General features: G+C 37.1%; 1 protein-coding gene across 2 annotated transcripts in view; it reads right to left on the bottom strand.

Moving 5' to 3' along the window:
• Nucleotides 1-240: 240 nt before the first annotated feature.
• The window catches only part of LIN7A (lin-7 homolog A, crumbs cell polarity complex component), a 155,660-nt gene continuing 133,038 nt past the window's right edge, over nucleotides 241-22,862 (bottom strand). For both annotated transcript variants that reach the window (XM_010383672.2, XM_030939925.1), the window contains exons 5-6: nucleotides 18,696-18,914; nucleotides 241-5,471 (exon numbers count right to left, since the gene is read on the bottom strand). In XM_010383672.2, the coding sequence (XP_010381974.1) occupies nucleotides 18,696-18,914 (219 nt within the window). In that variant the 3' untranslated portion in view covers nucleotides 241-5,471. The remainder of the gene's footprint in view (nucleotides 5,472-18,695; nucleotides 18,915-22,862) is intronic.

Consider the following 22,862-nt stretch of genomic DNA (forward strand, 5'->3'; position numbering starts at 1 on the left):
TTACATTTGGTCACAGAAATGTTCTATATTGAGTATGAGACTAGAAAGCAAAAAAAAATTGTCTTTTCCTTTACAGAATCTAAGCCCTCAATAGAATGATACCACTGTGTGGTCAGGAATGGAGAAACCCAAGAAAATTTAGCATCTCAATATTCAGGTGTCTTCAGTATGTAAAAATTCTTTTACGTCCATGCTTTAAAAGAACTTAAAGTCATTTGATAATGAAAACAATACTTCCAGTTTGGTGTCTAATACTTTTACTTCCCAGCAGCATAATACCACTTTGGTCAGACTGAACCACTGCACAATTTTGCAGCTCTTTCAGAAAAATAATGAAAACAATTGGAAAGACATGATGTACATGCAAGTGGTGAGAAAATGATACTATTGTCCAATCCTTCCCCATAAATGTAAAATATCCTTAGTTCATCTCCAAACTGTGTATTTATTATAAGCCCTTATATCAGGGATTTTGTTTCTTTCAGTTTTTGTAGCACCAAATAGACACAGTGGCTAACAAGAAATAAATCTGAAAAGTCACTGAAATATTTATCACATGTCAGAAATTTTCTGATCTATACCTCTAACCATGTTCCTGGCTTCACATATTTTTCTAAAGAGTAAACTATAACATAAGATTGAGTTCTCACCCTGTATCTGCTACTGACGTGATTTGTTTACCATGAATAATACTTCGTTAATATCTTTTGTATACTACTTTACAATTTCCAAGTATTTTATATACAGTGACTCACTTAGTGACTCATTCATTTCAGTGTAATGGTGTCCCCCCAAACCACAGATAATGATTAGACACATGAGCTCTTGTGTCAGACTGTGTGGGTTCAAATCCCGGTTCCACCTGCTAGCTGTGTGGCCTTGGACAAGTCACATAATATATCTGTGCTTCAGTTTTTTTATCTATAAAATGGAACCTACTGAATGGAGTTGTTGAAGGGATTTAATGAGATAGTCCATAAAAGCACTCAGCACAGTAGCTAGAAAATAGAGCTGCATAAATGTTAGTTATGAATAAATTACTTATCTACCTCACTGGGGTATAACTGTGGTTTATAGATAAACTAAGCAGCATTTTTGAGCAGTGTTTTTATAAAAGCAAGCTCACATAAATCCGTGCAGGGAGTTTTTCATGATTTCCATGGGGTGAGGAATTTTATTTTCTCTGTCAGGTGTGAAGAGGACCCAGTGGACAGTAAACTCTCTAGTTATTGCTAGGGTAAATGTGGGAGAGTTTCTCACAGTAAACTCCACAAGGGATTGTGTCTGTCTTGTTTGCTGTTGCATTTCCAGAACCTAGCATGCACTAGGTACACAATACATATTTGTTAAATGAATAAACATATGGAAACATCTGAATAAGTGTGTGATTAAACTTCAGCTTAGTATATTCTAGGAATCAAATATGAAAGGATAAGTGATCTTTTGAAAGTAGGAAGAGATTTAGGGATGGTGTCTCCAATTATTATGAATTTCTTAGAGAACGGTTGTTAATAAATATCAAAGGGATAATATGCGTAATGATCTTTTTATATAAAAATGACAACATCTTTTATAAAATTTAAAAATGGGGCTTTATGTTTGAATCATTCCTGCCAGATAATTCAGAAAGCTTGTATAAAGAACTAGAAAGGTTGGGTTCAACTCAGCGTAAAAACTCTGTATCCCCAAACATTGTTCCTTATCCACTGTTCAAATGTCCTCAAATCTTTGAAGTCTTTAATTAATGAAATTCCAAATTCACACATCTAAAAAGTTTTTATAAAGACTCAATTATAGTTCCAACCATGAAATTTAGAAATCATAGTGACAATCAGTATAATATAAGCTGGTAAAATCTGTGAGATTTTCAGAAGGTAAAATCCATTTTTTTGTCTATTCATTGATTCAGTCATTTATTCATCCAACAAATACTGAGTACCTACGTTGTGCCAGACAGAGGTCAAGGCAGTCACAGCCCTTTCTCTATAGAGGTTTCCAGCTAGAGAGGGATGAGATGGGTCAGATCACCCCGTATTTTGGAAGATCTTTTCCGTGTTGGCTTCCCTGAATCTTCAGAGCATTGAGTTCTATGTTGTCTAAAGCTGGTCTTATGAATAGGCTGTGTCTGTATGATAAAAACAAACTAGCTAAAAGATGAGAAATTCTGGCATTATTCACACATCCACACATATCTATAGATGTTTAAAATAATGTAGACAAAATATTCCACCTCTTGGAGTCCTACAGGCACAGTTGAGTAACAGGAAATGAGATAAGATCAGTTTGATGTCACAGTTGAAAACTGCATTTGTAAATTGTGTAATCCATCTCCAGCCAAGTTCTTTGGAGACAGCCTAAAATCCTTAAAAAGCCTATGCATGCTAGATTTTGCATTTAGATCTAAGTATTGTCTTAAAAGATTGTGATTGTTCACATAACTGGAGAATTCCCTATTGACTACATGATTGAGGAAACACAAGTCTGTTATTCTTTCCAAAGTCAATTGTAACTTAAGCTCATTATCTCCCTGCAGATGTTCTGTTTCAAATGACAACAGAATCAAAATGCAAATGCTCCAGTGAAAAGGCTTGAAAGCTCTCTTTTACTGAACTATACTCCATGTATTTGTCTTCAAAATCATAGCAGGAAAAAGTTTAGAAAAATCTATCCCACTGACCACTGGCCTAAAAAAGGGAAAAAATTAAATTTCACCAGGATTTCTGGTGATATCGTAGCAGTTTTTTTAAATTTTGACTTTTAATACCTAATTTGTTTATTACATTGAATTGAGCTTCATGTCAGAGCAATGCAGGTTTTTAGTTTAATATAATCTGGGACATGTCAGTGGCTCTAATATGATCATTAATAATGAAGATAATTAGTATAATACAAGTTGTGGTAATTTTTTCCCTCTTCTTCTGGTTTCAGTGAAACTTAGGAGAACCACAAGTGGCTTAAGTCTTAGTGATCGCTACTTCTGATTAAAGCTTTAGGAAAAGGCTTACATTTCAACCAACAAGATTTTACTGAAGGAAAATGGTCATTTGTATATGAGACCACTCTGAAGTATAATCCGTCCTTAGATGTCCTAGGTGTGATGGATTGCCTCTTTACTTTGACAAACAAGCTGGCATACCTTTATCAACACTTAGCATTAAGCAAATGAAGCATAAATACAAAGGCTTCTAGAAAACACAAATGTAAGCTATCTTACCACTTGATAGTTGTTTCTGTAACACTGTGACAATATTTGTATTGATGTGAAATCATGATAACTTTAATATTGAACAAACACTTATGACTAAGTGAAAACATACTCACTCACCTTAAGCTCCAAATTTATACAATGTATTGAAATGTGTTGAAATGACCATTTTCTCATGGCAAGGGTTCAATGATTTCCCTTTATGAGAATCCTGTGGCATTGCCTGAATAGCTTTAATATATCTTTGTTAAATGATAACTAAAATATATGTTTTATTAAATTCTTCTTATAAAAATGTGAACTATCTCTTTCAAACTGAATAATACATCGTCTCCATTCATTCCCTTTTATCATGCTTGTCTATTTTGTAAATCTATTTTACATAACATTCAGGGTCCTCACTGACCCCACCCCACCACCCCCGTTGTCTCTAGTAAAAAATGGTATGTATTCAAGGATGGGAATCTGTTACCACAGCCGGGCATTGTTGAAATTAGCAAACGTCCTAGTTTCCTTGCTGTTTTTCCTCTGGTGAGGGATGCATTGTGAAGAGTAGGGAGAACCTGGTATTGACAATACTATCACCCAACAGGGCATAATAAAATGTGCTGGGTAATTTTGATTGGTTTTGTTTTATTTGCAAGAAGACAGTCTAAACTGAGCTTCATACATTTCTATTTTGGGGGATTATCTGAGGTGTTCAATTGTATTGTATCTTGGGGAATCAATTTCTGTATTTGAGAATAAGGAATATTCAAATATTTGCCTCTGGTTTCCTGATCTATTTTGAACACTTCAACTAAGCAATTATCCTTTTCTCAGATACATTTCTGTGCTTAAGGTATTCAAATGCCCAAATAATTATTGCTTCCTATTTATTTCATAAAGATCAGACTTAGGTGCCTAGATTTACCATAAACCAAAAATTATGACCTGTAAAAGTAGTTCTAACAGATTATTTTCCAGTGAATGATATTTTTGAAAGATGATATCTCACTGTCTATTTACCTATGGGAATATATTAACAAAGTAGGTGGTTTTATTTTTTTTTTCTCTAGAGGAAGCAACATCTGCCATTCACAATGTTGATACCACTGGTTTCCATCTGCCCAATTATAAGAGAAATAATATTTGTTTATGTTAGAGTCCCAAAAATATCTAGTTTATATTTGGGGAAATTGACCTAAACTTTGTGTGACATAAATATTTGAATATATATGCACATATAATTTAGTTTTGCTAAGTTTTAAAATACAAAATAGGCTTCTATGACAGCACATCAGTGTCAGTAGAGTTTAGATTTCTTCAATGTTTATCAATCAAAAAGTATAAAATGCAACAAAAAATATTGAGAGTGGGGTTATGTATATAACATATGAGAATCTGTTCACGGGGCTAGGTCCTTTGCTAGTATTCTCTTACTAGATTCTTAACACTTGGTAAGAAAAGAACCTAAGTTATAACGAATGCACTCTGATAATATATATTTTGTAGAATAAATATACATTATATTCTGTTGGAATTAATAATAATAGATACAAGCAATAATTAGATCAAAAACTACAGTGCTAGAGTTGCTACCCTTGCTTTTAACAAACTGAAAGCTGAGCTAAAACTGGTCCATTCTATTAATGCATAATAAAATTTGTGGAAACAAAATTAAAAGCCGACTGCTTCTAGAACCTGAAGAAAATATAAATATACTATGATACCTTGCGATTTTCAAGAGGAAAACAGAGGTTGAACTTGCAATTAACTGGAATTCCAATTCAGACAACTCAGCACTATGGATTGTGGAGCAGGTCAGGGTAAGGGGCAATGTGTAGGTTTCTGTTACGTGGCAACACCCTTTGAACTGATGCAGTTTGAATTATAGCCTAATGAGGGGTTTGCTAGTATCTGGAAAAGCTATGGACCCAAGATTCACTTAATCTTGGCCCTGGTGATTTATTTAAAAGTCACAGACTTTATTCTTCTTACACTGTTTCAGTTTGCAGACTAGAAAACCTCTCCCTCTGCACACTGAGAATTCCCACTGCTGTGAATGGAAGGTCAATGTATGTAAAGCCCACGTGAGCAGTGGCGGTTCAAGCCCAGAGAAAGAAGGTGTTGAGTTGCCTTGGTAAAGAATTTATACACCATGTGTTCACAGCTTCTTGACAGGTATAATTATCAGTGTTGTCTTTTACTATGTGCTGGGATTCTGAAGCACGATTTCAAATTTATGACTATCGGATGTTTGATCAAGTAGCTTTCCCTCAAGGGCCTGAAAGGGAAAAAGAGTGAAGAGAAATCAGTGATTAGTATTCATTTGTCAACTACAATATGCTAAAAATATCAAAAGAGCATATGCTATGTGAGAACAGCAAGGATTATTTTGGGTGCTATCATTCATGCACCATCTTCCACATATGAAAAAATTCGTTTGATGTTTGCAAAGGAAGTAATTATCAAATGAAGATGGAAAAGCCACAGTTGTTCCCTAAAATGAAATAAAGAACACCAGTTTGGAAACATTTCAAATGTAAAACATTTCTTTCTTCCATTTCCAGATGATTCTATTTTTCCTCATGAAGGCAAAGAATAACCAACATTTATGTTATGACTCTTAGGGCTTTTTGTAGTGCTTTTGTTGAGGTGAAAGCCAGCAAAACCTCTCTCTGCTAGGCTGGAAGCACCAATATTCCTTCTCTGACGCAGACATTAAATCTGTCTCTCTCCATAAGGTCAGCCTGACACCACGTGGAACAGAGTAGGCAATTGCCTCTATGGTCAGATTTTGGGGAGCAGTCTTGCCAGACACTTCCCCCCATACCTGCCACTCTTCCACTATTAGGGGGTCATTTCTTTCAGAAAGAACAGTGATTTTTACATCTTTGTTCTCTAAGCTGCAGATATTTTTATTTCAGTGAATGCCAAGCACCATATTGAAAACAGATTTTAACAAAATTGTTCTGTTTACTTTACATCAACACTCTCCAGCTGCCGTGCTTTAAAGAGATGTACCCAACCTCCCCTGGGGCCTACTGAGTGGATTGAACACGGTGCATAAAGCCATTGTGTTTCCGCAGGAGTCACTGAGATATTATATAACAACGCATGAGCGTTAACATTTTAAATATTACAACATCACCACTCCAACTACTCCTCCTATGACTAATGAAAATTTATGGAGTGCTCACTAAATGTCATACATTTTGTTAAGAGTTTCACCTTTTTTCATATTTAATCTCCACAACAGACCATTTTACTCAAATCTTAGATTGAATAACTTCCTAAAGGTCATTTAGCTATACAGTGACCAGAGATCTAGACTGAGTTCTTTTTTTTTTTTTTTTGATGAAGTAAATCTTTGCTTCCCGGGCTCAAGCGATTCTCCTGCCTCAGCCTCCCGAGTAGCTGGGACTATAGGCGTGTGCCACCACCCCCAGCTAATTTTTGTATTTGTAGTAGAGATGGGGTTTCCCCATGTGAGCCAGTCTGGTCTCAAACTCCCGACTTCAGGTGATCTGTCTGCCTTGGCCTCCCAGAGTGCTGGGATTACAGGTGTGAGCCACCGTGCCTGGCCTAGAGGCTGAGTTCTTAATGAATGATATGATAATATAACTACATGTCCTAAAGGAATGGGACTCAGAACAGGTGAATTTTGGTAAGTCCTATCCAGGGCAGGAGTCAGCCTGAGAGAGAGCACTGGGCATTCAACATGTGGGCCACTGACAGGCCTGTTGGGAAGAACCACCTGCAACAAATGTTAATATTGCCCTCAGTCATGATTTATAATTTAACTGATTAACAATTCATTTTTCACAAAAGCTTATTTCCATATTAGTGTGAATCTTGTTGATCAAATTGCCTTACTGACTCTTAAAAGAGCCATTGTGGTAGGAGAATAGTGCCTCCTCATCCACTATATGTTAAGTCCACATCCTAATCTCCAGAACCTATGAATATGTTAGATTACATGACAAAGGGAAATTAAGGTTGTAAATGAAATTAAGGTTGCTAATCAGCCTACGTTAAAATAAGAAAATTATTCTGGATTATTTAGTTCAACCCAATGTAATTAAAAGTGGAAGAGGGATGGGTCAAAGGAAAAAAATCACAAGAGAAATTTAAAGAATATTTTGAACCAAGTAAAAATAGAAAATAAAAATGTTTTGGCCGGGCGCGGTGGCTCAAGCCTGTAATCCCAGCACTTTGGGAGGCCGAGACGGGTGGATCACGAGGTCAGGAGATCGAGACTATCCTGGCTAACACGGTGAAACCCCGTCTCTACTAAAAAATACAAAAAAAAAAAAAAAAAAAAAAAAAACTAGCCGGACGTGGTGGCGGGCGCCTGTAGTCCCAGCTACTCGGGAGGCTGAGGCAGGAGAATGGCGTGAACCCGGGAGGCGGAGCTTGCAGTGAGCTGAAGTGAGCTGAGATCCGGCCACTGCACTCCAGCCCGGGCGGCAGAGAGAGACTCCATCTCAAAAAAAAAAAAAAAAATGTTTTGATAAGTTGTGGGAACCAAAAACTGAATCATCTATACCTCTTCCCTAGGAAACTAGAAAAAGGGCAAATTAAATCCAAAGTAAGCAGAAGAAAACAAGTAATAAAAATTAATGCAGATTAATTTTTCATTAATAAAAATTAATGTGGAAGAAATCAATGAAATTGAAAATAGGAAATTAATAGAGAAAATCAATGAAATCAAAAGCTGATTCTTTAAAATGATCAATAAAAAACAAGCACTGTGGTGCATGCATGCAGTCCCAGCTACTCAGGAGACTGAGATGGAAGGATTGTGTGAGTCCAGGAATTTAAGTCCAGCCTAGGCAACATAGCAAGACCCCCCATCTCGAAAAAAATAAAATAAAAAGACTGATAAAATCAATAAACTTCTAGTCAGGCTAACAAAAAGGAAGAGAGGACACAAATTATTACCAATATTAGAAATGAAAGCAGTCACATCACTACAAATACCATGGACATTAAAAGGATAGTAAAAAAAAAAAAAAAAAATACTATGAACAACTTTATATCCACCATTTTGATAACCGAGATGAAATGGACCAATTCCTTGAAAGACACAATCTGCCAAAACTCACATAAGGAGAAATAGACAATTTGAATAGGTCTATATTTAGAAAAGAAGTGGAATCAATAATTAGTAACATTCCAAAGCAGGAAGCACCATACCCTGATAGGTTCACCGGAGAATTCTACCTAAATTTAAGAAATAAGTTGTACCAATTGTCTATAATTGCTTTCAGCATATCAGACAGGAGCAGACAGAATACTTCCTAACTCATTCTATATGGCCAGCATTACATTAATACCAAAGCCAGACAAAGACACTAGAAGGAAAAAAAACCTAACTACACACCAATGTCTCTCATGAAAATAAATTTAAAAATCCTCAACAAAAGTTAGCAAATCAAATCCAACAACATATAAAAACGTTAATGACCTTAATTCCATTCATAAGAGATTGATTATTGTATACCTAGACAGTAAGACTTTACACAGATATTTAAAATGTAGACCTAAGTCTACTAATGTTAACCATATTGTTTAATTTTAAAAAATCAGGCTATAATTTAGTATGTAAAATATGGTGAAAATAAGCATATATATATATATAAATACACACATATAAACATACATATATAGAAATAACATGTCTGGAGAAAAAACAACATGTACTAAAATGAAGTGAGATCATAGCTGAAAGGTTAATTTATTCTTTATACTTCTCTACAGTCTAAAAATTTTGCAATGAAAAAGTGTCACTTTCATATACAATAAACATCAAATGTAAACAGTAGAAATAAATTAAACAGTTTTACAAGCACCAAGACAACAACACAAATGAAAGAGGGGGACAGAAAAGAGCGTTGTGATGAAGGCAGAGGTCAGAGAAATGCAATGTGAGAAGGACTCCACCACCGCTACTGGTTTCGAAGATGGAGGAAGGGCCCAGGAAGCAATGAATTTTTCCCCCAGAGCCCCCTAAAGCCCAGTAAAACTGTGTGGGACTTCTATCCTACAGAATTACAAGATATATTTTTAAAATTTGATATTCAAGTGGCAAATAATAATTGTATGTGTTTGTGATGTACATATTTGTGATGTACAAATACATTTGTGATGTACAAATATATTGAATTGATGTTTTGATATGTTTACAATGTGAAATGATTAAACCAGAAACAATAATTAACACATTTTATCACCACACATACTTATTTTTTTGTGGTGGAAATATTTAAAATCTATCCTTTTAACAATTTTGAAATAGACATTATTATTTAACTCATCATTCTGTGCAATAGATCACTAAAGCTTATTCCTCCTGTCTAACTAAAACTTTGTACCCTTTCTTTTCCTGTTCACCCTTCTCCTGTAACCTCTGATAATCACCATTCTACTCTCTACTTCTATGAGTCTAACTTTTTTTTTTTTTTTTTTTTTTTTTGAGACAGAGTCTCCCTCCATCGCCCAAGCTGGAGTGCAGTAGTGCGATCTCGGCTCACTGCAACCTCCACCTCCCGGGTTCAAGCGATTCTTCTGCCTCAGCTTCCTGAGTAGCTGGGATTACAGGTGCACCACCACGCCTGGCTAATTTTTGTATTTTTAGTAGAGACAGTGTTTCACCATATTGGCCAGGTTAGTCTCAAACTCTTGACCTCGTGATCCATCAGCTTCAGCCTCCCAAAGTGCTGGGATTACAGGTGTGAGCCACCACACCCAAAGAAGTCTAACTTTTTTAGATTCCACTTATAGGTGAGAAATGTGGTATTTGTTTGTCTGTGCCTGGCTTATTTCACTTAGCACAATGTCTTCCAGGTTCATCCATGTTGTTGCAAATGACAGGATTTCCCTCCCTTTTGAGGCTGAATAGTATTCTGTTATGTATATCCATTTAACTGATGCTGGACACCTATGTTGCTCCCTTATCTTAGCTAGTGTGAACAATGCTGCAATCTACATGTACTGCAGGTATCCTTGTAACATGCTAATTTTGATTCATTTGGATATATCCCCAGAAGTGAGACTGTTGGATCATATGGTGGTTCTAATTTTAGTTTTTAAGGACTGTCCCCTATATTTTTTCCCAAAATGTCTGTATTAATTTACATTCCCACCACTGTTGCATAAGGATTTCTCTTACTCCACACCTTTGCAAACACTTGTTATATATTTTTTTCTTTTTTAAAATTTAAAATTTTACTTTTTTTTTTTTTAAGAGATGGGGGTCTCACTACGTTGTTCAGGGTGGACTCAAATTCCTGGACTCAAGCAATCCTCCTGCCTCACCCTCCTCCTCCTATGTAGCTGGGACTACAGGTGCTTGCTACACATCTAGCTTTGTCTTTTTTTTTTTTTTTGATAATAGCCATTCTAAGAGGTGTGAGGTGAGATCTCACTGTGGTTTTAATTTGCATTTCCCTGATTATTAGTGACAATGAGCATTTTTCACGCATCTATTGGCTATTCCTTAGGCTTCTTTTGAGAAATGTCTATGAAGTCATTTCCCCATTTTTGATTGGGTTGTTTTCTTGCTATTGAGTTAAGTTTCATACATATTTTGGATATTAGTCCTTTATCAGATGTATGGTTTGCAAATATTTTCTTCTAATCCATGGGTTATTTCTTCAGTCTGTTAATTGTTTCCTTTGCTGTGAAGAAGCTATTTAGTTGGGTAGAATCCTGTTCGTCTATTTTTACTTTTGTTGCCTGTGATTTTGGGAATGTATCCAAGAAATCTTTGCCCATATCAATATTGTGGAGCATTTCTTCTATTTTCGTCTAGTAGTTTCATAGTTTCAAGTCTTCCAGTTAAGTTTCCAATCCTTTTAAGTTGGTTTTGTTATGGGGTGAGATAAGGGTCCAATTTCATTCTTCTGCTTTGGATATCCAGTTTTCCCAACACCATTGATTGAAGAGATTGTCCTTTATCCATTACATGTTTTTGGTACCTTTGTCAAAAATCAATTGACGGTAAATATGCGGATTTATTTCTGGGTTCTCTAGCTTGTTCCATTGGTCTATGTGTCTCTCTTTATGTCAGTGGCATGCTGTTTTGATTACCATAGCTTTGTAATAGACCCCAAGGCCAGGTAGTATGAAGGCTTCAGTCTGTTTCTTTATGCTCAAAGTTGATTTGGCTATTTGATGTCTTCTGTGGTTCCATACAAATTTTGGGATTTTTTTTTCCTACTTCTGTGAAAAATGACGTTGGAATTTTGATAGTAAGAGCATTGAATTCTACAGCATTACAGGAGACAATAAATTTGTGTTATTTTAAGCTACTATATTTGCAGTAATTTTTATGGTAGCCATGGAAAGCTAATGCATCTTTGAGGATGAAGTACTTTGAAGTATGGGGTACTATTTTAAAGGTAATTGATAAGGGTGATTTGGACAACTGCATAAGACTGAATCCCCAGACAGTTCGCAAATTTGTCTGTGAAGTGGGGTCAGGAAAAGTAAGGGCAGGTCCCACTGAACAAAGAGGCAGTGTGGCAATATAAGTAAGAGCAAGAGGCTTTAAAGCCCATGTTCCTGGGTTTGAATCATGGCCCTATTACTTGTTACAATAGATGTGAAATGTTACGCACATTTAAAAAACTCCTATATGCTTCAGTTTCCTACTTTATTTTAATTTTTTTAATTTTTAATTTTTGTGGGTACATGATGTATATATTTATGGGGTACATGAGATGTTTTGATACAGGCATGCAATTTGTAATAATCACAGCATGGAAAATGGGGTGTGCATTTCCTTAAGTATTTTTCCTTTGCGTTACAAACAATCCGGTTATACTCATTTAGTTATTTTTAAGTGTACAGCTAAATTGTTATTGACTATAGTCACCCTGTTGTGCTGTCAAATACTAGGCCTTATGCATTCACTGTGTTTCTGTACCCGTTAATCATCCCCACCTCCCTCCCCACTCCTCCACTATCCTTCCCAGCCTCTGGTAACCATCCTTTTACCCTCTAGCTCCATGGGCTCAATAGCTTTGATTTTTAGTTCCCACAAATAAGTGAGAATATGTGATGTTTGTCTTTCTGTGCTTGGCTTATTTCACTTAACGTAATGATCTCCATGCTGTTGCAAATTACTGATTTTTTTTTTTTTTTTTCTGAGACAGAGTCTTGATCTGCCATCCAGGCTGGAATGCAGTGGCATGAACTTGGCTCACTGCAACCTCCACCTCCTGTTTTCAAACGATTCTTGTGCCTCAGCCTCCGAAGTAGCTGGGATTATAGGTGTGTGTCACCAGCTCCGGCTAACTTTTTTTTTTTTTTTGTATTTTTACTAGAGATGGGTTTTTGCCATGTTGGCCAGGCTGGTCTCAAACTCCCGGCCTCAAGTGATCCAGCTGCTTTGGCCTTCCAAAGTATTGCGATTACAGGTGTGAGCCACCGTGCCTGGCATAAATCTCATTCTCTTTTATGGCTGAATAGTGCTCCATTGTGTATAAACACCACATTTTCTTTATCCATTCATCTGTTGATGGACACTTAGGTTGCTTCTAAATCGTGGCTAATGTGAACAGAGCTGCAGCAAACATGGGAGTGCAGATATCTGCAGTAAGAACCTCCAAACTGTTCTCCATAGTGGTTGTACTAATTAGTTTGCTACTTTAAAACAAGATTAAACATAGTACCTAATCTTCATAAGGCCATTGAAAAGATTAAGTAATTAAATATCTATGAAGCACTTAAAAGAGTTCTTGGCACATACTAATTGTTAATAAAGTGTTAGTCAGCTTTATGATTATTTCTGTCCAGTGTTCTGCTGGGAAACTCTGGGTTCCTTGCATTCAATTTTATTGGAGTCATCCCCTGGAACTTGGTTTTCTCAGTGACTGGGCTGATAGTTTTGGTAGTAATTCCCTGGATTAGATCATCAGGATCATGTATGTGGTAATGCTAGAAGAAGGTAGAGAAGGCTTTTAAAGGTAGGAAAAATAAAGAAAATGGGGGATCTTCAGAGTAGGGGAAAAAGAGATTTGGGGAGGCTGCTGGCAAATGCTAGCAACTTTGTACATTTAATAAGATACAGGCTGGTTTTGACTGGAATGAATTCTCCACCCTAGATCCAGTCATGGAGGTCAGGGACAAGATTTTGGTCTTGACGTCCTCAGAATGTTGATATCTCCACAGATATTCCTCTTTCTTCTTACTTTTATTTTTTGGGAATCTGGGTGAACTATGATATACATGGAGTCACAATAAAAACCTGAGGTGCTTAAAGCTGAGTAAATATAACACTCTGATATGGTTTGACTGTGGCCGTACCCAAATCTCAACTTGAATTGTATCTCCCAGAATTCCCACGTTGTGGAAGGGACACAGCGGGAAGTGACTGAATCATGGTGGCTGGTCTTTTCTGTGCTGTTCTTGTGATAGTGAATAAGTCTCACGAGATCTGATGGGTTTATCAGGGGTTTCTCCTTGTGTTTCTTCCTCATTTTTCTCTTGCCGTGACCATGTAAGACGTGCCTTTTGGGCTGGGCATGGTGGCTCATGTCTGTAATCCCAGCACTTTGGGAGGCCGAGGTGGGTGGATCACTTGAGGTCAGGAGTTCAACACCAGCCTGACCAATATGGTGAAACTCCGTCTCTACTAAAAATACAAAAATTAGCCAGCCGTGGTGGCAGGCACCTGTAATCCCAGCTACTTGGGAGGCTGAGGTGGGAGAATCACTTGAACCCAGGAGGCGGAGGTTGCAGTGAGCCGAGATCGCGTCACTGCACTGTAACCTGGGTGACAGAGAGAGAATCCGCATTAAAAGAAAAAAAAAAAAAGTGCGTTTCCCCTCCAGCCATGATTCTGAGGCCTCCCCAGCCATGTGAAACTGTAAGTCCAATTAGGCCTCTTTTTGTTCCTGGTTTCGGGTATGTCTTTATCAGCAGTGTGAAAATGAACTAATGCAACTCTTTCTCAAAAAAAGTGGGTATAGCACTAATAAAAGCCTTATTCATATTCTCTGTTTACATTTCTAGCATATTATTGTACAGCAATAATACTTTTTACATTTTAGAAAATGTAATCTATATCGTTCAATATTGTCAAATACAGAAGTTAGGGGAAAAGACAATTGATTTTTACTTTAAGAGAGTTTACAATTAAAAATAAGCATAAGACACAAATTCCCTGCACAGTACTTGCATTAAATCTGTTTTCCATTTGTATTCACTATTTATCACTGCTAGATGCTTTATAACTTTTACCATCTCAGATAAAAGAACACAATAGTTCTAATTTCAGAGTAGAGATTGTATTTCATTTGATAAACAATAAGATAATATCAGACAAGTATTTTGATTTTAATTGGTTTTTGCTTGACTGGTTAAATTTTTAAAAAATCTGAGATGCTTAAAGTCTAATAGTTCAAATTAGCTTCACACTTTTTTCAGAAGCAACCATAGTAAGAATTAACAAGTGTGACAAATCCCATTTAGTCCTTAGAAATCAAATTAATTAAAATGTAATTAGGAGCTAATGTAGGTCTCTTTGACTGAAGTCACCATAAAAATCCATGAATGACATGACTTGGTTATATTTTATTTGTACCTGAAATGGTCACTACAGTTTTATCTCAAGGGACCATGCTTGTGTGTATTGCAAGTGCACAAACATAAATTTCATGTTCACTTAAACAGAACTCTATTATATCTCATGCCAGAAAAAACACAGTTTGCATAATAAAGGCTTTTTACTAAAAATACTAACTAGTCTGTGGTGGTGAAACCATAGGAAATTTAATGAAGATGGATGGAATGGAGAAATGGAATTGAGTAATATGGCCCAGCAAATAATTCTGGCCAAGTTGTATACTTTTAAAGATGATTGAACGAGCATAATATTGGAAGCCTTTAGTAAGACCTCAGAAGTCTGAATGGGAACATATTTGTTTCAAAATACTTGCACAATTTTACTATGGACCAATGTGGCAAATCAATTAGGAGAATTGGTATACGTCTATATTATCAAGGATGAGAGAAAAATGAGTTAGTAAAAAGAGTGTAAATGTTGAACTAAGGAATAATGCATTGTCATTACCACAAAAGAGATCTTTAAGAGCTCTAAAAGTACAAATGTAAAGTGGCTTTACATTTGGAATGGATAACAGAGAACAATGTGGACAAAATGACTTGTCCTTGTCTGTCTATAGACCTCTGTCTTAACTACATCATCCTAGACCAAGTCACCATATTTCCTGCCTGGACTACTATACATTAGCCTCCTAATTGGTCTCTGCTCTCAGTCTTCAATAATCTATTCACACAGCAGCCAGAGTAATCTTTAAATAAATCAGACCATGTCACTCCTGTGCTTAAAAACCTTTAGTGGCTTCCAGTGCAATAAAATCTAACTTCCCTCAGTGGCTCACAAAGCTCTCTGTGACCTGGTCCCCAGCTATCCCATTGACCCCATAGCCACCACCACTGTTCTTCTGACTCACTATTCTCTAACTACTCAGGCTTTCTTTCTGTTCCTCAAATATGCCTGTCACAGAGCTACTGCATTGGCTATTTCTTTCTCTTTTTAGTCTTTTTTCCTGGCTTCTTGTGATTTAGTCTCATCTGAAATGTTACCTCCTTTGAGAGATCTTCCCTGATCACACAGTCAAGTTACCACCGAGCAGTTCTCGTTTCTTTTTTTTTTTTTTTTTTTTTTTGAGACGGAGTCTTGCTCTGCCGCCCAGGCTGGAGTGCAGTGGCCAGCTCTCAGCTCACTGCAAGCTCCGCCTCCTGGGTTCACGCCATTCTCCTGTCTCAGCCTCCCCAGTAGCTGGGACTACAGGCGCCCGCCTCGTCGCCCGGCTAGTTTTTTGTATTTTTTAGTAGAGACGGGGTTTCACCGTATTAGCCAGGATGGTCTCGATCTCCTGACCTCGTGATCCGCCCGTCTCGGCCTCCCAAAGTGCTGGGATTACAGGCTTGAGCCACCGCGCCCGGCCCACCGAGCAGTTCTCGATTTAAACCCCCCTTTTTACTCTGCAAACTACTGGTGCGAATAAAATATTTTTATTTACTTGTTTATTTGTTTATTAACTATCTCCTGCAACCAGAATGTAGGGATGAGGGCAAAAACTTTGCATTATTCACGCCATTTTTGCAGTTCATTAAACAGTGCCTCGCTTATAACAGTGCCAAATAAATACTTAATGTTCAATAAATGTATTTTTAGGATAGAATGCAATTTTAGATAAAGATGCTAAAACATGGTATATATAATAAAAAATAGCAGCCTATGAAAGATAGATTGTTGAATTCCCAGGATTGTTGGAGGACAAATCCCATACCTTTTACCTCCTTTTCTATGTAGCTTCTTCTTTTCACAAGTGTCACGAACAACTGAAAGCCTCATGTTATATCCAGTGTTTCTCTTTGTGCAAATAGTAATCTGATGTTGAATGACCTAAAACCACTATTACCCACAATCATTTTTCCAAGAATATTTGAAGCTCACTTCAAATACACATTCACAGACATCATAGTGTAAAGGTATCTAACAATATGAACTGTCTTCTCTAAAGGATAGCAAGGAAAATTTATATAACTCCAGAATATCTGATGTTGGCAGATGAAAACCTGGTAGAGTAAAAAGGAAAATAATTCTATGTTTCTTGTAAGTGTAGTCATGGGAGATCCACTGAAGCTATTTTAGCTTCATATTTTCATCTAAAAAACTTTTTATTGATACTTGCCTTGAAGGGATTTTTTCTGAGGATTAGGGAAAAAACGTGATAAGGGCATAGGGCATAGTAGGGACTTCAAAGATGGGGTCTCTTAACATTTTTTCTTCTATTTTCTTGATAATATATAGCAAAACCTGATTTAGTATTCTTTGTCACAAAGTGGAATTTAGAAAAAGGCAGGAGAATCTTAGACACATTTTATTTCTACTTTACAACTTTTTCAAAACTCTTTAAGTTTTATTTTTAATTGACAAGTAATAATTTTATGTATTTATGGATTATAATGTGATGTTTCAATACATGTATACAGTGTGGAATGATCAAATCAGGCTACCAAAGTTGTCACCACAAATACTTATTGTTTCTTTGTGGTGAGAATATTTACAGTCCATTCTCTTAGCTATTTTGAAATATGCAATACAATATTATTAACCATAGTTACGAAGTTGTATAATAGATCATCTTAACTTATTCCCCTTGTACCTAACTGAAACTTGTACCCTTTGGCTAAGACCTTTTCCCTTTTCTCTGTCTACCCTCCTCCCCCAACCTCCCAGCCTCTGGAAACCACATTCAACTCTCTACTTCTCTGAGTTAAAGTTTTTCAGATTCCACACATAGGTGAGATCATGTGGTATTTGTCTGTCCATGCCTGGCTTATTTCACTTACCATGATGTTCTCTAGGCCCATCCACGCTGACAAAAATGACAACATTTCCTGCTAATTAAAGGCTAAATATTAAATGGTATTCGTGTGTGTGTGTGTGTGTGTGTGTGTATGTGTGTATGTAGGTAGGTACAGATATCTATCACATACTTATTACATTTAAAGAAACGTATTCATTGCTAGCACTTCAGTTGTTTTCATATCTTGGCTGTTGTAATAATGCTGTATTGAACATGGGAGTGCAAACATCTCTTTGACGTATTGATTTCAATTCCTTTGAGTATCTCCCCAGAAGCAGAATTGTTGGATCATATGGAATTCTATTTGAACTTTTTGAGAGAATCCGTATTGTCTGTCAAATTGGCTGTAGCAATTTATATTCCCACCAAAAGTGTGCAAGGGTTCCCTCTTCTCCACATCCTCACTAGCACTTGCTATCTTTCATCGTTTTGATAATAGCCAATTTAAAAGGTATGAGGTGACATCTCATTGTGGTTTTAATTTGCTTTTCCCTGATGATTAGAGATGTTGAGCATTTTTTCATATAGCTGTTGGCTATTTGTATGTTAGACACACTTTAAAGGAGCATGAGAATTTCAGAATCTCTTAGAGCATGGACAGTGGCAGGTCTCAGCTTCATTCTTTACAGTGGGGCACTTTTCCAATAAATTGTATCTCAGTATTCTAAAGGAGATCTTTCCATGGTCAGCATTATAAGGTTGTGCAGTTAATACACTGTGTAGAGGTAACTGGCTAACAGGGTGAGTGAGGCCTGGAATCCATCTCACACTCTTCTCCTTAGGATCCGGGTTTGCACGAGGCTGAATTTTCTTAATTTGTCTAAAAGCATCCTACAGCCCATACTTGCCCCTTTCAAAGTACATCATTTTCCAAATTATCTTGCATTTGTGGAGCATATAGCTGAATGGCACATAAACTATCTTGTTTATATATTTTTAGATCACTGTCTTTTGTTTGATTGATTTTGTTTGGATTATTTAAATCTAATGGTTTTGTTTCAGCTAAGAAAATATATTTTAGAACATTATATATATATATATATACACACACACACACACAAACACACACTCCTTGTATCAAATAAGTCACTTCTCACCTATGACATGTGATTTTGTTGTGTTTGTTGCTGCTGCTGCTGTTGTTGCTGCTGAATTAGCAATTGCTGCTGCTGCCGACGCCTGGCTGTTCGTAGCTTTTCAAAGCGAGCCTCCATTTCTTCCAGAACTTTTGGGGTGTATCGCACCACCAGCTTGACGCTGTCTTTAGCAGCCTTGAGTAGTTCCACAGCTTTCTCATGGTGTTCTCCTTCCACACTCTGAAAAGACAATGACACTTCTTAAAGGGAGGAGGTTCAATGTTCTTTTCCCTGAGAGACAAATCTGAAATTAGTATCATATTAAGAACCCAAAATTTAAATTTTTAAGAAAGCATGGCAAATGAGTTATCTTACCATCATCGTTATTATGTATTACATTGTGATTAAACTATAAGCAGGTTAGGCTGCACGGGGTCACAGAATGGACTGTGTGGGGATTCAGGTTATGCGGGTGAAAAGCAATGAAGACCTAAGTTATAATGCTAACATTAGGAATGAAATTTCCAAATTGCATCTGGACGAGTAAATGCACTAGTCAACAAAGTTTTGAAAAAAAATTAAAACATAGTAACAAAGAGGAAATTTCTCTATCAGGTATTAAAATTTATTAAGAATCTACAATGATTAAAGTGGTATCTTATTGTGTGTATAAAAGAGATAGTAGAACATAGCACAGAGTCCAGAAGGAGAGTCATCACATGGGAAGTATTATTTATTATAAATGTGGACTTTAGACCAAAGGAGAAAAGAAAGGGCTATTAACTAAATTAAATAATACAAAATAATGGAGACCCGGCAGGGCGCGGTGGCTCACGCCTGTAATCCCAGCACTTTGGGAGGCCAAGGTGGGTGGATCACAAGGTCAAGAGATGGAGACCATCCTGGCTAACCCAGTGAAACCCCGTCTCTACTAAAAATACAAAAAATTAGCCTGGCGTGGGGGTGGGCGCCTGTAGTCCAAGCTACTCAGGAGGCTGAGGGAGAAAATGGCCTGAACCCAGGAGGCGGAGCATGCAGTGAGCCAAGATAGCGCCATTGCGCTCCAGCCTGGGTGACAGAGCGAGACTCCATCTCAAAAAAAACAAAATTGATAGCCTATGTAAGATTGTAAGGTTTACAGCCATCTCAAAAAAAAAAAAAGAGACCCAATTTCATACACTATGCTAAATATAACAGATTAATTAAAATTTAAATGTAAAATAAAAACATAAAATAACTAAAATAAAAGAAAGGTGAACATTAATCATTTTTCAATAGAAAGGGAATTCTTAATTTAAAATGCCCAGGGAAACATAACCACAAAATCAGATGTACACAGTGTAAGTTTCTATGTCTCAAACACTGTTAAAAAAAAAAGGGCAAATAAACCAGAAAAACACTTTCAGTATATGACTGTCATATACTTAGTGCAAAAGGGATATTTTTCTGGTTTATTTGCCCGTTTTTTTATTTTTTTGAGACAGAGTTTCACTCTTGTTGGCCAGGCTGGAGTGCAATGGCCCGATCTGGGCTCACGGCCACCTCCACCTCCTGGGTTCAAGGGATTCTCCTGCCTCAGCCTCCCGAGTAGCTGGGATTAAAGGTGTGCAACACCACGCCTGGCTAATTTTACATTTTTAGTAGAGATGGAGTTTCACCATGTTGGCCAGGCTGGTCTTGAACTCCTGACCTCAAGCGATCCACCTCCCTCAGCCTCTCAAGCTGCTGGGAGACAGGCATGAGCCACCGTGCCCAGCCTGCCCTTCATTCTTCTAACAAATCAATAAAGATCTAAGCAGAATAAGCAGTGATATGCATGGACAAAAAATAAAAAATAAAAATGGCCGATAGACCTCAGAAAAGATGTTCAGACTCCCTAGTAATCAAAGAAGTATAGACCAACATAAAATATTTCTTTTTTTTTTTTTTTTTTGGGATGGAGTCTCGCTCTGTCACCTAGGCTGGAGTGCAGTGGCACAATCTCGGCTCACTGCAAGCTCCACCTCCTAGTTTCACGCCATTCTCCTGCCTCAACCTCCCAAATAGCTGGAACTACAGGTGCCTGCCACCATGTGCATCTAATTTTATCAATTTTTAGTAGAGATGGGGTTTCACCGTGTTAGTCAGGATGGTCTCAATCTCCTGACCTTGTGATCCGCCTGCCTCGGCCTCCCAAAGTGCTGGGATTACAGGCGTGAGTCACTGCACCTGGCCAATATTTCATTTTTGACTTAAAAATAATAAATATGTATTTTTAAATTTGGTGCACAGACAAGGATGTAGGAAAATTGGACTCAGACTGCTAATAACATAAAACTGGTGAAATTTTTCTGGAGGGCACTATTGTTATGCATTGAATAACCCCTTATTATAAGTGAATAATTTTATATTCAGAAAAATCTATTTAGGATATAATCAAATATGCACACATACTTATAAGATAGATATGATAGAAAACAAAAAATCAATTCTTGGCTTTTGAATTTCAAAACAGTCTTTTGAACATCATGGCATAGACAATACTTGGAGAAACTATGATTCCTCCAAGTAAACACAAAGCTGCTTTTTTCCCAGTTTTCTGAAGAGTCTCCAGGTTGGGATGATGGAGAAGCAAAAAGAAGAAAGTCATAATTAGACTTTATAGGACCCTAAATAAGGAGACCCTGGCTCCTGCGCCTCTGAGCTGATCACCAGGGCAAATGACAGAACCCTTAATTTACAGGATTGAACTGCCAAGGCCTTTTTGCCTTGCTTCTTGGGTAAGGTACAGAGAAAAAAAAAAAAATCACAGTGCAGTGTGATGGATGGAGACCGAGATAAGCTTAAAGAGTGTCAGAACACCTAAGAGTCACACTGAAGAGGCAGAGAGGGCCACCCTCAATTGCTTGACATTACATTTTCACAATCCAAGCAGAAGGGAAACTCAAAATGGACACTAAATTGAGTTACGGAAAAATAAAGGAAGTGAAATCTTAAGCACCCTTGAGTTATACCTTCAGATTCGTAATTTCTAATGCAGATTGGGAGACTTAAGGGATCATTTGATCATTGGCTTAGTCACTCAATTAATATGTTTATTAAGCATTTATTCTATGAATTATAGTCTACTACATTTCTTGAGAAAACATGAAAGAAAGGGAAACTTTGACAGCATCGTGCAATATAAACACTATTTTCCGTATGTTTGTAATTTCTTTATAACTGGTCCCACGATGATTTGTAAATGCATAGAATTTTCCTTTGAAAGGAAAACTTGGTGATTTGGTCGTCTATCTACCCTTCTCTAATTTCTTTTTTAATATTAAAACTTACATGTTTTTATGTTTTAATAATAATGGTTCACCCATTTTCTAGGCCAGATCATCAGTCTGTAGACTTCTTTGTGGCTTCTGTTCTATTTGCTTTTATTTAATAGGGTTGAGATTCTAGGCCAGACCTTTAGAGGCCCATTATCTCTGTTTTGGCACTGTGTCTGCAATTCAGTTGCCACAGGAGAGCAGTGGTACTAATGTGTGTGGGCCATTAGGCTCTCACTGTGGTGGTGAAGAGTTGAGAGAAACATGGCTGGCTGGTGCACCACATACCAGGCCCTGCAAAACCATCAAGGTTATCCTCTTCCAGTCCCTGCTCTGCCCTCTCCCACACAGTTAACAATGTATCAAAAGCGGACCCCACAGTTGTCAATTCCAGAAATTTTGCCTTCATGCTTTATCTTCAGTTTAGACAAGGACTCAGATTCTCTTTAAGGCTCAGCAGAGTCCACAGGTCTCTTGGTTTGGCTCTACTGTCTTTCCCACCAGGACAGAGTCACTGTGAGAGATCTGGGCAGTGTCACAGTTCCTTACTTGTACTATTGATACGCTTTACTAACATCTCACAAATTATGTCATTAAGCAGCTAAGAAGTGAGTTTTAGAAAGAGATTAAGAAATATAAGCATGCTTGAAAAATTTTTATTTCAAACACTCCTCAACTTTGCTTTTTAGTTGTTTTAGTTGTTTTCAGAAGGATATCTTAATTCTTGTCTTAAGGATTATTTTTGTGGCCTTTTTTCCTCCACTAGCTTTGCCTACTTTGTAAATACTTTTGAATGCATATGCTTGTCTCCTTAACTAATCATTTATCTCTGGAGCGCTTTCAGTCCGTCGGTATAACTTTGTAAGAAGAGTAAGGCAATTTTCTCTTCTTC

This window comes from Rhinopithecus roxellana, chromosome 10 (assembly GCF_007565055.1).
Source record: "Rhinopithecus roxellana isolate Shanxi Qingling chromosome 10, ASM756505v1, whole genome shotgun sequence".
In the NCBI taxonomy this organism is placed as follows: domain Eukaryota; kingdom Metazoa; phylum Chordata; class Mammalia; order Primates; family Cercopithecidae; genus Rhinopithecus; species Rhinopithecus roxellana.